The sequence below is a fragment of the Asparagus officinalis genome, chromosome 4 (assembly GCF_001876935.1).
Source record: "Asparagus officinalis chromosome 4, Aspof.V1, whole genome shotgun sequence".
In the NCBI taxonomy this organism is placed as follows: Eukaryota; Viridiplantae; Streptophyta; class Magnoliopsida; order Asparagales; family Asparagaceae; genus Asparagus; species Asparagus officinalis.
In genome coordinates, this window is record NC_033797.1 from 118,993,225 (window position 1) to 119,011,410 (window position 18,186).

The 18,186-nt window shown below is 37.2% G+C and overlaps 1 protein-coding gene across 1 annotated transcript; it reads left to right on the forward strand.

Moving 5' to 3' along the window:
* On the forward strand, positions 11,605-14,310 carry LOC109839213. Its single transcript, XM_020407641.1, has 6 exons — positions 11,605-12,147; positions 12,230-12,454; positions 12,823-12,918; positions 13,424-13,479; positions 13,827-14,175; positions 14,263-14,310. Exons 1-6 carry the CDS (start codon positions 11,605-11,607, stop codon positions 14,308-14,310), a joined length of 1,317 nt encoding a protein of 438 aa, XP_020263230.1.

The window sequence follows — 18,186 nt, forward strand, 5'->3', positions numbered from 1 at the left end:
CACTTAATGCCATAGAAATCTGCCAAGGGAAGATGATCTACGATCTCATGGCCAGTCATCCACTAGAATCAAAGACTGGCTTGTTCGTAGATATGCCGGATGAAACCCATAGGGTCAATACAACCTCACAGGAAGGAGTTTGGCAATTGTTCTTTGACGACGCGTCTCGTGTAGGCTCAAAAGGGTCTATCATCGCTGGAGTAAGGGTAGTCTTGGTCTCTCCGCAAAACCACATATTACCTTGAGCTTTCTCTTTAACAGAGCTATGTTCGAATAACGTGGCTGAGTATAATGCATTACTCATTGGACTCGACCTTGCTAAAGAAGTAGGGATAAGACTGTTGACCCTAGAGGGGGGGGGGTGATTAGGGTCTTATGCTAATCTAATCCGATTTTATGTTAATTAAAACTAATTCAAATATTATTCTTGCAAGATAGATATACAATATGATATGAGCAAGAATATGCAATATGAACAATGAGATATATCCTATATGATAAAAAAATATGCAAGGATATATAAACTAACACAAGGGTAATATAATCAAACTACAAATGTGATAGGGTAAAATATACAAGAGTAATAGACAATTGGTGATATAAGATAAATGCATAAGTAAATACGCCAATGACAAACTCAAACACACTCAAATAATCACGGAGTTCGGGCTTTCCGTCCTACGTCTCCGCTCCCAACTCCTGGGGAGAAATCCACTATCACGATCGGGTTTTCTACGCTCACCCGAATAACGTTTACAACTACACTATGTCGGTTTTCAACGCTCACCGATCAACGTACACAATCACTCACAATGTCGGTTTTCAACGTTCACCGATCAACGTCCACTCCTCACACTCGGTTTTCTAGCTAACCAAAAACTTTACAATCTCACAATTATAACTAATAATAAATTTGTTCTCTACAATAGATGAGAACTCAATATAGCTCACTCTCAATTGTTACAACTTCCCACAACCCAAATTATACTTATGAATATAAATACAATAAGCTCAATGGTTGTGTGTGTAAGCAATGAGAAAATAAAATCAATTCTAAACTAAATATAAAAACTAGCTTTAAAGAATGATAATCAAATAACTAAGCAAATGTAAAGCTAGAAAAGAGTTTAATGATAATCAAATAACTAAGCAAATGTAAAGCTAGAAAAGAGTTTAGAAAACTTCTCAATAGATGAAGAGGTAGAGGAAGAGTAGTTGGCTAGAAAAGAGTTTAGAAAACTTCTCAATAGATGAAGAGGTAGAGGAAGAGTAGTTGGATGCTCAAACACTAATAGATAATCTCCTCAAACTCTTGTGAAAGTTATCTTCACAAAACCAAACTTCCAAATGCTTAAAAGCTTTTAAACAATCTTAAACCAAACATAAACCCACTTAAACACCCTTATAAAACTTGTTTATAAAACTTGTTTGAATTGCTAAGAGAATTGAGATCAATAGGGTATTTATAACCTCCTAAAACCTCAGCCAAAAACTCCAAACAAAAGACCAAAAAGCCCACAGAATCAAAAATCAGATTCTGTACAAAAATAGCCGTTGGAGTGAACGGCGGTCGACCGCGACCAGAGACTTCGGCGGTCAACCGTGGCGGTCGACCGTGAAAGTTGCTGATGGATCCGCAGGGAAAAACAAAGGCGCGGTCGACCGTGACGGTCGACTGTAAACTGACATATGAGAAAGTTGATTTTCTGATTTTAAAACCCTGTTTAAAAATATCAAATAAATTCCAAAAATTATAAAACTTTGGGGAATGATGTTAGACATGATAATAAATATACTACAAAGATTGGTTTTCAAAAAGGACCTCCCAAATGAAAAATATCATGATTTTACAAAATAGTCCAAAACATAAAAATGTAAACATATGAATTTTAACATTTTGACTAAACCATGTTTTAAAACAATAAAAAATGATTTTGTAGACTTAATAAAAGATGTATATAATTGTTATTAAGTCTATAAACAAAGAATACAATATTTTTACAAAATTGCATATTCTATGCAATATATACGAAAACACAATAGAGTATGAAATATGTAATTTCATATATATAAACATAAAAACCCAAAATACATGTATGTATATATATAACTATATATCATGTATGGAAACCAAAACTTATGTGTGTTGTGTGTGTGTGTGTGTGTGTGTGTGTGTGTGGTGTGTATATATATATATATATATTTATATATATATATATATATATTATATTATATATATATATGATATATTATATATATTATATATATATATATATATATATATATATATATATATATACTATATATATATACTTATTACTATTACAGATATCTAACTATATACTATATATATAGAAGAAACATTAAATGTTGTTGTTTAGATGATTGAGCTTAAAGTACTAACACACATAATATAAAACCTAAACTATATTACCCAAGCTTGATCTTGATCTTCATTGTAGCTCAACTTGGTAATCTTGCGGATGAAGCTTGAACTTGGATCTTTAACTTGAAATGCAAGGCTTCACTCCACAATTCCTCCAACCTCCATTGGATATGATCGTGAATGCGCAATTCCATCCATCCACTAATACGTTGTTTGCCTAGAATAAATACGAAAACACAAATACTAGACAAACAACATTAGGAGTAAATTGTTTGTTAAACATCATCAAAACAAGAAGGCCAACAAAGACATCTTGAAGTGTACAGTGACTCTTAACTCATCGTCAAATAGATAACAGGGGAATACGAGGTCAGGAATGATGACTTGATCCTGTGTCACAAAGCAGCCATCAAATTAACCGAGTCATTTGAAAGCTTTCACATTAAGCATGTGCTTCGCTCTAAGAACACACATGCGGATGCATTAGCATCGTTGGCAGCTAACTTAGTTCAACCGCTAGGAACAAGTCAACATATCACCATCACAAGCCGACAACTCTTTCCACCGAAGGATGCTTTGGAAGTGAATGTAACACACCAGAGCACGAGTCAACTTGAACCGAGAGATTAGTGTTTCCCAATCATTGACTACGTCTTATATGGCATACTCCCCGAAGATGTCAAAGAGCGAGAGTCTGTTCACAGGCGCGCACCAAAATTCTACTACGATTCAACAACAAAGGCATTGTATCGTACGTAATATAACATCATGTTGCTTCGGTGTCTCTCAACGACAGAAGCACGAGAAGACTTATGGGAAGCCCATGATGGTACCTGCGAAGCTCATCAGCTTGGACCCAAGCTTTAGGATCGCTTGCAAAGAATGGGCTACTATTGGCCCAGGATGGTCAATGTCGCAGTAGCTTATGCTAAACGCTGCCACGCATTTCAGATTCACGCCAATTACTTACACCAACCACCCGAAGACCTACACCCGATAGTGACTTTGTTGCTATTTGAAACATGGGGGATGGATATCGTTGGACTAATATCTCTGCCATCAGCAAAAGATCATCGCTTCTTCCTAGCGATAACTGATTACTTCTCTAAATAGGCCAAACTTGTTCCTTTAAGAGAAGTAAAAACGAGTGATGTGATCAAATTCGTCAGGCATTACATCATCTACAGATAAGACATTCTCAGACGTATCACTCATGACAACGGGTCGCAATTTGTTAGTAATGCATTCACTCGGTTCTGTGACAAGTTTAGAATATAGAACATGGCATCCACTGTTTACAATCCTTCAGCAAACAGATTAGCCGAATCTTTCAACAAGACGATCATTAAGATCTTAACTAATCAAACGATCGCTAGCAAACGCGATAGGAACGAGAAGCTCGGTGAAAGCTTATGGGCGTACTGCACTACGGTTCGTACCCTAATAGGCACCACGCCTTACTCATTGGTATACAGATGTGAAGCCGTATTACCTCTAGAAATCAAAATCCCATCTCTACGCATCGTGCTTGCTACAAGGATGACCACTGAAGAAAGTCATCAACGACAACTCGCAGAATTAAAGGCGTTAGATGAAAAGCGGCTTGAAGCTCAACAGAATATTAAGTTCTATCAAGCCCGAATCCAGAGCTTTTGACAAAAAAGTCAAACACTGATCTTTCAAGAAATGAGAGTTGGTCCTCATTGTTTGACGACTAATGATACTCAACTCCAAAAAGAAAGGTAAATTTCAACCCTAATGGGAAGGACCATTCGTAGTAGAGACAGTCTATTCGAATGGAACTTATCACCTCGTCAAATCGAATAGCGATAAGATATTGATGTCTATTAACGGCATGTTCCTGAAGCAGTTCTCCCCATAGTCTTCCTTTAAATCCCACAAAGCTATCATGTTAACAATCATCTCTGATAGCTGATCTCTTCCAAATTCCCTCGTCGATCCTCTACAATAGGCGACAGGCCCATGCAAAGTTATCACGTTAACACTCACCTCTGATAACTAATCTCCTTCTGATTACGCCCACCAATCCTCTTCATCATGATGGTGGGTGTATAAATTCCGATCATGTTAATGGTTACCTCTGATAGTCAACCTCGTCATTTCCATAAATAACGTTGCTCGATGATAGTAGCCTATCATGTGACGTGCTACTATTCTAATCAGTCATCATACTCCTACGTCCTTGAACGGTGATCTCTGGATTTTAGTGATAAATGTACAACCCAAATTATATGAACAAGATTAGAATGGTATAAAATGATACTGCTAAAACAAAAAGATCCAGACAATTTAATAGTTAACTACAGAAAATTTAACATGATCCAAGAAATGTAGGGTTTAAAGAACAATTAACCCTACATCTATATGATAAGTAAAATTAATGATAAATCAAAGAAGTTGTTCAAACTATTAATGTTCTACTATTCCAATCAGTCATCATACTTCTACCAGTTTATGAGCTTTAAACCCTACATTTAAAACTACTCTAATAAATAAGTTTTGTATCTTCTGGAATCGTTTAAAGCTCCCAAAAGCTCGATACCTTGAAGATGTCTGAAAGAACCCAACTGTTGCCATTTATCACAGAATGCTAGGGTTGATCCCCTTCAGTCGACACTATCTTGGGGTTGCATGTACTCTTAATATTAAGGCTATGAATGCTTTGATCTGTGGACTTACTCCAAATAAATTTAATAGAGTATCCACTTATGCAACCACGTATGACATTTGGGAGAAACTTTGTGTGACTCATGAGGGAACTCCTCAAGTCAAGGAATCTAAAATATGTAATCTTATGCATGAATATGAAATGTTTAAAATGCTTCCAAATAAATCTATTGATACTATGTTTAATCGTTTTACTAACATTATAAATCAACTGCATGTTCTTGACAAGGTGCTTGAGAACCAAGATAAGACCTACAAGATCCTTCGTTCTCTTACACCGACATGAGAGCCTAAAGCAACGGCGATAGAGGAGGCAAGTGATCTCACAAAGCTCTCCATTGATGTCTTCATTGGGAAGCTTAAACTTCATGAGATGAAGATCAAGGAGAAAGAAGATGAACCCCCACGAGTAAATGAAGATCCCTCTCTAAAAAAGAAATCAATTACGCTCAAAGGAGCAATCGAGAATGATTCTTCTTCCTCCGATAGCGAAATTGAAATTTTGAAAGAAGTGGAACATCTCTCTAAGAGGATGTCAAGATTGGTAAGGAGAAACAAAAACTTTCAAAATAATCTTCCTAACAAGTCTTCATCACGTGTAGGAAAATGCTTTGAATATGGTAAATCGAGACATAAGGAAAGAGATTTCCTCAAGATAAAGGAAAAGTACATGAAGTACAAGAAGAAGAGACATATGTATGCGAGATGGGAAGAATCTGATCCTAGCGATTCGGATAATGATGAAGAAGCGGCTAGATGTGCCTCCAAGGTGCAAATATGCTTCATGACTCACGATGATGAGGTAATGTCCGATTCCGAACACAAACTCCTTTACCATGCAATGTGAATTAGAAAAGGCACTTGTTGAATTAAATTTTGAGTTTAAAAAGTTAGCTAAAGAATACTCTTCTTTTAAAATATTGCACAATTCTTGTGATTCAAAGATTGAATTATTACAATCTTCTATGAATGATGCTATTGTTTTAAAAGATAAGATAATTGGAGATCTTGATTTTGAAAATAAACAATTTAGGTCTCAAATTGAGAGATTGTTCGATAAAATTGGTTTGTTAAAATCACCATGCTCACCCTCATTTTGGTAGAAAATGGTTTCATGAATCACATGCACCCTCTTACAAGAGGAATTTTATTTGTACCTATTGCATGAGACATGGTCACATCTCCACTCATTGCAGAATTAGAAATGCTACTTATGCTTATGGGTTGATATGGGTACCCAAGGGTACCAAAAGTACTAATGTTCAAGGGCCCAAGATTTGGGTACCTATAGTATCCACTACATCTTTGCTAGTAGGGAACATCTCGTACAAGACATAAAGAAGTATGGTACCTTGATAGTGGTTGTTCTCATCATATGATGGTCAACGAAGATGTTTTTGCAACCCTATCAAGAATGAAAGGAGGCAACATCTCTTTGACGATGACAAGAAAGGTAAAATTGTCGGTATTGGTATTATTAGTAAGAAACATTCTCCCATTATTGAAGATGTTTACTTAGTTAAAGGACTAAATCATAATCTTCTTAGTATTAATCAACTAAGTGATAAAGGTTATGACATTATTTTTAAACCAGATAGATGCATTGTTAGCCTCAAAGATAAAATTATTTTTGTTATCTTTAGAAGATTTAACGTGTATATTTTTGAGATGAATGAGCTTGTAGATTAAGATGTAAAATGCCTTGCCGCGATGGATGGTGATCCTTGGATTTGACACAAACGGCTTGGACATGCAAACATGAAGTTAATTTCCAAGCTATCAAAGAAAAACTTAGTAAGAGGACTACCAAGCTTAAACTTTGTTAAAGACTCCCAATGTGAAGAGTGCGCCAAAGGTAAACAAATCAAAAGTTCTTTTAAATTTGTTAACGAGGTATCCACCACTAAACCTTTACAATTACTTCATCTTGATCTCTTTGGTCCTATGCGTGTTGCCTCACTAGGAGGAAAGCATTACGTTTTTTTGTTTGTTGATGATTTTTCTCGTTTTACATGGGTCATATTTCTTGCAAACAAAAATGAGTGTTTTGATGAGTTTTCACATTTTGTAAAAAGGGTTGAAAATAAAAATAATTTGAAAATTATCAAAATTCGTAGTGACCATTGAGGTGAATTTCAAAATAAGTATTTTAATGATTTTTGTGGTCATCATGGTATTGCATATATGTTTTTCGCACTAAGAATACCGCAACAAAATGGTGTTCTTGTGCGAAAAAATCACATCATACAAGAGATGACACACACTACGATAAATGCCTTTGATTTAGCAAAGTATTTTTAGGCTGAAGCTGTTAACACGGCTTGTTACGTTTTAAATCGTGTTTTGATTAGGCTTACTTTCAAGAAAATCGCTTATGAGCTTTATTTTGGTAAAACATCCAACATAGGCTATTTTCGGATTTTTGGTTGTAAAAGTTTCATTTTGAATACTGAAGATCATCATGATAAATTTGATTCTAAAATAGATGTTGGAGTATTTTTAGGGTATGCATCAATGATTAAGGCTTATAAAGTTTTTAATAGACGAACACTCATTGTTGAAGAGTCTATAAACGTTACCTTTGATGAGTCTAATATTGGTTTATAAGATTTTGTGCTTATCAGGGATGATGGTGACATTGAAGGAGGATCGGAACCATTGCAAATTAGTAACCCCCCTTCAACGGTTGTATCAAGGACACAAGAAAGAAAGCTTGATAATAAAGTAGAAAATGACCAAGGAGAACCTCCCAAAACTTGAAAGTTTGCACCGGATCATCCTAAGGAACAAATCATTGGAAGCCCCTTAAGAGGAGTTATGACTCGTTAAAAAGCAATTAGCGAATGCAGTAATGTTGCCTTTCTATCTCAAATTGAATCTAAATGTATTGATGATGCTGTAAATGATGAGTTTTGGGTTTTAGACTTGCATGATGAATTAAACAATTTTTAAAGAAATAATGTTTGGAAACTTGTTCCTAGATAAAACAATTTTCAAATTATTGGAACTAAATGAGTTTTTCGAAATAAACTTGGGCTGCGTTTGGTAACTTGGATTTGGGCCCTGGATTTAAAATCCTGGGTATTTCAAATCCAAATCTCTTGTTTGGGCCTCAAATTTGAGTGAGATTTTAAATCAAATGATTTTAAAGTGGTGATTTTGAAAGCCCAAATACCCGATTTAAAATTCCACCCTCACCCTTCGGATTTACCAAATCCAGATCCGGACGACGACTCCTCCCCCGATCCCGACGAAATTCCACCCTCACCCTTCGGATTTACCAAATCCAGATCCGGACGACGACTCCTCCCCCGATCCCGACTCCTCTCTCTCGTTTCTCAGTGGCGATCTCAATCCAGATCCGGACGACGACTCCTCCCCCGATCCCGACTCCTCTCTCTCGTTTCTCAGTGGCGATCTCCTCCCCCGATCTTGAATTCTCAGCGCAGGTATCTCCCCTCTCTCCTCTCTCCCCTTCTCCTCTCTCCCCTTCTCCTCTCTCGTCTCAACACAAGGATCTCTCTTCGTATTTTGAAACCCTAGATCTGATCTGAGTTTGCTTTTCTCTGTTGTAGCTTGTTTTTCAAGGGGAAGGAGGTATAAATTAAGCAACTGACGAATATCCTTTATTTCCTTATTATGGCCTCTTGACAAATTTCTCCTTTTTATGTAGGGATTTCCTCTCAGCTTCATGTCCTCGTGAAGGAGTTATTATCGGACAATGACCCTGAGAAGATCGTCATTGTAGCTTGTTTTCTCCTCTCTTTCGGTTGCTCTCCTCAAACTTCTGCAGTTTCTAATTGGAATTCAAGGTATGACTTCAATTTTTGCTGTTTTTTAATTTTTAAATTTTTTTGGTTGTTTTTTTGGGGATCTGACGATGTGGGTATCATTTATCTCAAACCTGTGCTGGTGTTGTTTGATAGAATGTCTGAGTAGGCTTGATTTATGCGGTGACTGTAGCAAATCACTGTGTGAATTAGCTTTGGTAATGACTGTGAATTAGTTTGCCCTTGTAATAAGGGATGCAGGATACCCGGATCTGGCGAAAGTTATAGTTGATGACCTTGACTGCCTAGAGCATGATCTTCAGATGTTTCGCGAGCTCCGGGATGCAGGTGCCTCCTCATTCATTGCTGCCGAGTTGGATTCTCGCTTACAGTCATCACGCGAGTCGGGTTCTTGCTGAGCTCGAGATTTAGATGCAGCGGGGCCGAGTAGATCGAGTTAAGACGAGTCTTGCTACTAAATTATCTTCGCTTGCCGAGCCATGTTCTGCTTAATCACTAGTTCAGAGATGAGGGTCCAGTCTTAATGTTGTCCCTGGAAGCACTAGCTTAATCACTAGCACTGTGTGAATTTGCTCATTCCTGTTATATGCATCTCTTAGAAGAGTGTTGCCAGAGATAGAACAACTGCAAAAAAGAAAAAGAAAATTCTGAACCCAGTCTTCTGCATTTATGACAGTAAAATACAGGCTTTCGTCTTAGAAGATTTGCATTGAACTCCAACTACTCATTATGCTAGCATCATCTTTGAGTTTTTTACATACTCATCCAAAATATACTCATTATAGTAGTGGGAAGAAAGCGCCTATATTGTGATAGCGGCAATCAATATCATAAACCTCTTCAGAATGATCCAAGACTGTAGTGTCATTTCTGCCAGTGTGCTGCTCATGTGCACTGAACACGACATAAATCTATCCATTATTCATTTGATGAGCCTTTACCGACTACCGTTTGAGTCGGGCTAGCATGCGGATTGTTTAAATCCGTTCGCATGCAACATTATGCTCGGAGATTGAATTCTCCGAGACTTTATGCTATGATGTCGAATACATAGACTTCGCCATTGTTACTGTAGTGTCATTTCTGCCAGTGTGCTGCTCATGTGCACTGAACACGACATAAATCTATCCATTATTCTCTATGTACCTGTGATGGGGGAAAAATATTGAAGAAAGACGTTACAACAGTGCCAAGGGTCGAAGAAAGATTATGAAAGTATTTGAGTCCCATTCTATTAGGAGGCATGCACTAACTGCTGAGCAAAGAAGGATGTCACGGGTTTGACACTATGAGCCGACCTTAATTATTGTGGTTATAACTACTCTGGATGACTGTCAAGATTAGAATAAGCACAAAGTTTGTGGCTAACTATCCCTTCATTAGTAGTGTTTGAGATATTACTTATGTGCAAATTGACCTGATCTATGCTGACTTACTTGCAAATACAATACGACAGATAGCTGATTCACACATTCGAATCTAGAACAAGAAATTTGTGAATAATCACTGTTAATACAATACGACAGATAGCTGATTCACACATTCGAATCTAGAACAAGAAATTTGTGAATAATCACTGTTATTGCTGCTACTTCATAAGTTACTGCTATTTGGGAGAATATGTATTGCGTAGAATAAAACTGATCATATAAGTAATTTATGCTTGGTACTAGGTCCCTACATTTTTATTGAAAGGTAATTTTCTGTGCTTCTTGTACTTTCATTAATGTGTTACCTGCATAAAAATATACAGACATCATATGCTTAGTACACGTAAGAGTTTTGAATCATGACGAATCTAAAGATGAAGTAAACACCCTCATAAGCAATTAGGCAATATAAATCCTTTTCTTTTGTTCTTTAGGACAGACAGTGTAAGTAAAGATAGACATCACGTATGCTTACACGATATGCAAGGCATTATACTTGCGCGTGGCTGTGGCTGTTTTCGCTGCTGCTGCTGCTGCTGATTCTTTGAATCAACAAGCACGCCTGAGACCGGTGACCCAGGAGAATGGAAATCAGAATTCAAGTCCGGCGAAACTGAGCTAGGTTTTGAATTGTGTGTCAAACCTCTCCCTCTGCATCCGACTTTGATGAACAAATAAATATCAGTTTAGGCAGCATGCAACATAGCAGAACCTGCAGTTTGTGTATTGGATCATTAGAAGGCAAGTGGCACATAACATTACGTATTCTCATGCAAATATGCAATACCTAGGGAACATGAAATCCAAACAAGCCAACAGCCAACCAAAATTGCAAAATGAAAACCAGACAATATCACAGAACAGTTAACATATTCCAAATTCTACAAGTATTTCCAATGATCTTCTACCTCTTAGATCTCTGTCTGTGATTATTTAATTAGCAGCATTTGGATACTTGTTTAGACCATTTGCATCTGTCTGTGATTATTTCATTAGCAACATTTGGATTGCCTTTATCCATTGCTCTAGCTTTATCACAACATTAGCTTGTGACATTGTCCATGGATAATGACATGCAAATTTTATGTGTCACTTTAGAGTTTGCTAGTGTTTGCTAGTGTTTCTTTCTGATGACAGCTACTTATTTCTTTTTATTATTTCATGCATTCTAATGATGGTCTTAATAATCCTAATAATTACCCTTGTACCTATTTTGAGTAGCATTTTAAATTTGCATCTTGCTAAATATATATTCAGGATATATGCGTAATCTGCTTGTATGTTCAACTTTTAATGTGATAGGTTAAAAATGGTAAATGATGAAAGGGATTCAAGGATCCAACTTAAACGTACAAGGAAAGAATTTGAGAGGAGAGAGGATGATGACATTATTATGGTAGTGGTCAGTTTTATAGTTGCTGCCATTGGTGCTTGGTACTATACAAAGCACATGTTGAAGGAGAGTTCAAGAACACACGAAGAAGAGGATGAAAGGACATACCTTAGAAAGTCTTGGATTCGAAATCTTATTTGCAATGCAAATAACTGTGTTGAACAACTAAGGATGAATCCTCAAGCGTTTAAGAGGTTATGTGATGTTCTATGTACTAGAGGGGGATTAGTAGCATCAAGAAATGTCACGATTGAAGAAATTGTCGCTATGTTTTTGCATATTTTAGCTCATAATGTAAAAAATAGGACAAGCAAGATAGATTTTTATTGTTCAAATGAAACAATTAGTCGGCAGTTCCACAAAGTACTTCAAGCAGTCATGAAGATAGGAAGCCTCTATATTAGACAAGAATATACAAATCCTAATGAGAGAGACATAGAGAAGTGGAAATGGTTTGAGGTAACTATGACTTCTTTTATTAAGGTTTTCATGTTTAGTACTTTTGTTTAATAGAACTAATTGTAAGGTTGTGCAATTTTAGGATGCTATCGGGGCACTTGATGGGACTCATATCCAATTAACTATTCCTTTGGAAGATCAAAGTAGATATCGAAATAGAAAAGGAGAGAACAGTACAAATGTACTTGGTGTTTGTGATGCCAATTTGAGATTTTCATATGTGCTACCTGGTTGGGAGGGTTCAACATCAGATTCTCGTGTTTTGCGTGATGCTTTGCGTCGGCCCAATGGCTTAAACTTCCCTCAAGTAGGAATATAATTCTTTTAATTATTATATATGTATTGCTTCCTAGTTTTTACATTGTTGTGACTGAAGATTTTGATTTTGTAGATAAATACTTTCTTGTGGATGCTGGGTATACAAATGGGCCGGGGTTTTTGGCACCTTATCGAGGGACTCGCTATCATATAAAGTCTTGGAGAGAAAATGGTCCAAGAAACTACAAGGAGTTATTTAACCAACGTCATTCCTCTGCTAGAAACACAATTGAGAGAGCATTCGGATTGCTAAAAAAGCGATGGGCTATATTACGGACAGCTAGCTTTTATAGTGTTAAGGCTCAAATTAGGATCATTAATGCATGTTGTATTCTTCACAACTTTTTACGTGAACAGATGAATGAAGACGACTTGTTGAATGATGTGGATCGAGAATTAGAAGATTCTCCTGTTTTAGAAATTGAGAATGTAGATGATGAGCGTATCACCACTGTGAGAGTTACAGATGAATGGAGCAACTTTAGAGATAATTTAGCTATGCAAATGTGGGATGAATACCGACTTTAAGATAATTTAGCTACAAGATGGAAATGAGGGTGACGAGTATGAAGAAGATGATGAGTGGTTGTGAGATTTTTATATATGCAGTGTAGTTTCTATCATTTGTTAAGTTCAGCATTAGACAACAGGATCTAGTTCTCGCATGACCATGTGATGATAAAGTTGTCAACTCAATTCTGAGTATAAACAGACTCAATTCTAGATAACCCTTTAGACACTGAGATGGATTCAGGTGAATATATACTTAGTAATCTGAGTGTTAACTTAGATTATATATGTCAAAATCAAGATTTTAGAAGTTCAATTGTGGCTAGAGTTTGTTCGCTTGGTTGTAATTGTGATTGTAATGCAAGAGTTTGTTCGCTTGGTTGTAATTGTGATTGTAATGCAGGTGGCAATTGGATGTGATCATTTCAATTGATCTATTTGTATGCAGGTCATTGATCTATTTGTATGTTACTTGGTACCATCATTAAGTTGTTCTAAGCTGAAGTAAAGTAATGTTATGTCTATATTGTTAAAAGAGAGGAAGACTAGAATCCATTACATCTACCAATCCTGAATCAAGGCCTAGAAGATCACTGTATCAGTTTCTGGTACTCCAGGTATACCTCCAGGTATATGGGTTAATTGCAGACTATGGTTGTATTAAAGACCTACGTTGCATACATATATCTTTTGCACGATTAAGATTTAAATTTTTTTTCGCTCCAAGATACTTTCTTTTCATTTTAGTCATAGGGATCAAGCACAACTCTGTTATTACCATTATTCTTCATCCTTCATTACTAATCAACCTTCAATACTAATTCTGTGTCATTCACTTTGGTATGTATTAGGATGACAAAGAAAGGGAAACAAATTGCATCTCATTCAAGATCATATGTTGTGTGGAATCGTGATATGGACGCAGCTTTAGCCAATGTGTTGTACGATCAAATGAACCAAGGATTAAAAGTCGATGGTACTTGGAAGCCTCAAGTGTATCAAGTTGCGGTTGATGCATTAAAATCATTTAATAGCAACTTGAACAAAGATAACGTGAAAAATCGACTCAAAATTTGGAAAACCCATTATAATGTTATCTATGACATTAAAAATAAAAGTGGTTTGACGTGGTGGGATGATGAGAAGAAAATGGTGATTATACCCGCTAGTGAGCAAAAAGTATGGAACGATTATGTTGCGGTAATATTGCACTTTATATTTATTAATTTGAATTATTAGTTTGTTGCATATATCTAAAAAATATTTGTGAATGTTCTTATATTGCAGGCTAATCCAGATGCAAAAGGCTACCAGAATCGTTTGATTAAAAATTAGGATGATATTATGGTGTTATGTGCAAAAGATAGAGCCAACGGTGAAGGTGCAGAAACTTTTGAAGAGGCTGCTAACACAATGCAACATGATGAATCTGTGGCACAATCTGAAACAAACGAAGATGGAAGCTCTTCAAGGAAACATCTTCCTGGAACATCAACTAGTGGTGAGACAAGTTCAAAGAAACAAAAGAAGGGGGATAAATTGGTTGATTCACTTGCAGTGATGACAGCTTCTGTGACTGAGTATTTTAATGAGAGAAAGAAGGAAGTAGTAAGAAAACCACCAACCGGTGAGGAGATTCATCACGTGGTCTCAAAAATACCCAACTTAAGTCGCATTCAAGTGTTCAAGACATTTGAGAAGCTAATGGATAGCAATCCGGAAAAATTTTATTTGTTGAAGTCACTTCCTGATGATGAAAAAAAAGATTTTATTCTCTTTATTCTTAAGGAGTAGCTTCTAGTTGGATGGCAAGAACCCCCAAATCTTTGAACCCATTCGAGTAAGTTCTCTCTTGGATTTCTTTTTCTTTTTTAGGCATATTTTAACTCTCATTATTTTGTCATTTATGTTAGGATGCAAACTTATAGTTGTGACTTTTGGAGTGAGTGATGCTGGCTACGGGGCTTATCGGCTTTTATTCTTCTACAGGTTTGACCGTCCAAGATCTTTGAAGCTTGGTAGTAGATGGTTGATCAGCCTGCACCGTCGGACTTTAGCATTTTCAGAAGCTTCATCTGATTATGTTGGTATTCAGTACTTATAATATTTTCGCTTTGCTGGAATTATGTTTTCTTTTCCGAGGACAAAAGTTTGGTGATGATTGGAATTTCCTAGTGAGCAAATTTTGTAGCATGTTGAAGTTTTTTATTTATCAAACTCGTTTTTAACTGTTGGTCTTGAGCAGAAATGTGGGTTGGTTATTTTGTTGCTTGCTGTTGATGTTTCTTCCAGTGATTTAATAGTTCTGAATATCTTTTCTGATTGTGATTGCGGAGTTATGGTTTCTTATTATTATAAAATTATGAAACTTAAATGACTTGGTAACGTGTGACGTTGAAAAATGTTCCAACAGGAGCTGGAATGAAATGACTTGCGGTGATTTTCAGCTTTAGCATGGAGTAGGAGAGCATAAATTATTAAGGAGTTAAGAGAGAGCATAAAATTTTTTAAAACACCAATTTCAAATCCAAATTCATGTATAATAAAGTGCATCCAAACATCAGATTTTAAATCTGTGATTTCAAATCCTTGCATTTAGTGATGACATCCAAACAAAAGATTTTATCAAATCATGGATTTCAAATTCTAGATTTGAAATCCCATGATTTTAAATCAACTTCTCAAATCCAAATCCAAGTTCCCAAACGCAGCCTTGATGAATTTGGTATAGTAACTATGAATAAAGCTAGTTGGTCACCCAAGGACACAATCAAGAGGAGGGCATTGATTATGACGAAACTTTTGCACTAGTTACAAGGATGGAGTCAATTTGTATGTTTTTGGCATTTGCTAGTTTTAAAAATTTCAAATTATTTCAAATAGATGTTAAAAACGCTATTTTAAATGGTTTTATAGATGAAGAGGTTTATGTTGAGCATCCCCCGGTTTTATTGATCCTTTTCTTTCAAATCATGTTTATCGGGTTCAAAAATCTTTATATGGTTTAAAACAAGCTCTGCTCGCCTTTCTAGTTTTCTTGTCAAAATTTGTTTTTCAAAAGGGAGAATTGATAATACTTTGTTTGTTAGAAAAAGGAAAAATGATTTTATCTTAGTTCAAGTCTATGTCGATGATATTATTTTTAGGGCTACTAATGAATCTTTGTGCAAGAAATTCTCAAAAGTTATGCAAGAGTAATTTGAAATGAGCATGATGGGAGAGCTCATGTTCTTCCTTGGACTCCCAAGTCAAACAAGGTAATGATGGAATTTTCGTCTCACAAAGCAAGTATGCAAGAGAGTTTGTGAAGAAATTTAGGATGGGAAACTCCAAGCACGCACAAACTCCAATGAGTACCTCCATCAAGTTGGATATGAATGAAAGTGTTGAGAAAGTAGACCAAAAGATGTATGGATGTATAATAGGTAGTTTATTTTATTTATCTCACTGCTAGTAGACCCGACATAATGTTTAGTGTTTGTGTATGTGCATGGTTTCAAGCTTCTCCTAAAAAATCTCATTTAAACATATTATTAAGTATATAAAAGGTACAATTTATCTTGGTTTGTTTTATCCAAAGCATATTTCTTTTGATTTTTTTGGTTTTTGTGATGCCGACTTTGCAGGATGCAAGGTTGACTGCAAGAGTACTAGTGGTACTTGTCAATTCTTAGGTAACTTCCTAGTTTCTTGGTCATCCAAGAAGCAAAATTGTGTTGCCTTATCCACTACGGAAGTGGAATATATTGTCTTCGGCTTATATTATGCTCAATTATTATGGATGAAACAAAATTTGATTGATTTTGACTTACATTTTCATGATACAAATTTTTTTGTGATAATACTAGTGCTATAAATATTTCAAAAAATTTCGTACTTTATTCTAGAACTAAACATATAGATGTTTGTAGGCATATAAAATTGCTTATAGGTCCCCTAGCATAGCTCGGCACAAACCGACAAGCCAACGAGGCGCGAGGGTCGACGGAATGACAATCGCACCAGCGAGCGGAGAATCCCCCGGTAGCACGATCAGCTATGCGTTGAGGATCACGAGTCCCAACTGGAGCGACTCGGCGAATACGCACATCAAGACAAATTCGATCGAACTCAGAAGCGGATTACGCCACATAAGGAAAATTTACCGCAATAGATCATCAAATATAGCTCAGGTCAACCCGAACAGTGACAGACAGACAACGGAAAACGACTCAAAAAGTCGCAAACCCGCCCGCGGGGGCTCTCCAAAGCCAGCCACCCGGGTGCTCGGGCACGGCGGAGCACGCCAAGGTGGCCTCGCCAAGGCAGAGCACCCAAGGTGGCTCGGCAAAATGCGAGCCCTCGGGGTGTGGTGCCTGCGGCACCTTTCGGGGGTGGCCTAAGGACAATACCAAGCAGCCACCGAGGCTAGGCACGTGTGCAACCCGAGGTGGCCCGAGCAGTGCCCGAGGGTCGACAGTGCAGAAGGTTGGGCCGACAATTGCCTTTTTGGCGCACTGTCCTGAGAGCCTATAAATAGGGGCCTAGAGATGTTCATTTTTCAAGGTGGAACTTCAGAGCCGAAACTCTGCGGTGAAGAGTAACGAGCTTGAAGACCAGCAAAGACTTGCCATCAGCATCTGATCCTCGCGACCTCACTCAGAAAGGCGGATGCCAGAGAGAAAGAACAGATCGAATCTACACGAGACTGAACAACACCAGATCTAGCTTGGTCTTAGATCCGATCATGGCGATATTCCTTGGGATTAACTCCGCTATTATTCTTCGCGGGAAAATACCCGATACCGTGTAGATCCGACCGGGACTAACGGCGTGGTCCACGATTAACCGACGCGCATAAAACCACACAGCAAGCACGCAACAGGAGCTTGCGATGTTCAAGAGGAAAGCTTTGTAATTATTTGTTTCTTTGATTTTAGTTTTGTTTTTAAGGCGATCATAAAAAGACCGGATCTTGAACCCAAGATGACAATCCATGTTCAAGAAAAAGACACAGTTTTTTCCACCGAGAACAATCGGCGACACAGCGGGAGCCGACGATCTCGGCCACAGATCGAGTCCGGAAGCGCGATGTGGCATCCGCGTCGTGGGAGGAGGCGAGTACAGATTCGACAAAAGCCAGTCGAGATACGTGCCTCGTCGGCTCTATCTCCCCCCAACGCAGTCCCAAGAATTCCCCCCCCGGCGAAAAGCTGTGGTGTTGACAGCGCT

Bases quoted from the DNA above. Each gene is read 5' to 3' on its own strand.
- LOC109839213 (XM_020407641.1), top strand. From the start codon at position 11,605: ATGGTAAATGATGAAAGGGATTCAAGGATCCAACTTAAACGTACAAGG. The intron at 12,455-12,822 runs GTAGGAATATAA...TTACGTGAACAG, and splicing joins ATGGCTTAAACTTCCCTCAA to ATGAATGAAGACGACTTGTT. The intron at 12,919-13,423 runs GTGAGAGTTACA...ATTTGTATGCAG, and splicing joins ATGATGAGCGTATCACCACT to GTCATTGATCTATTTGTATG.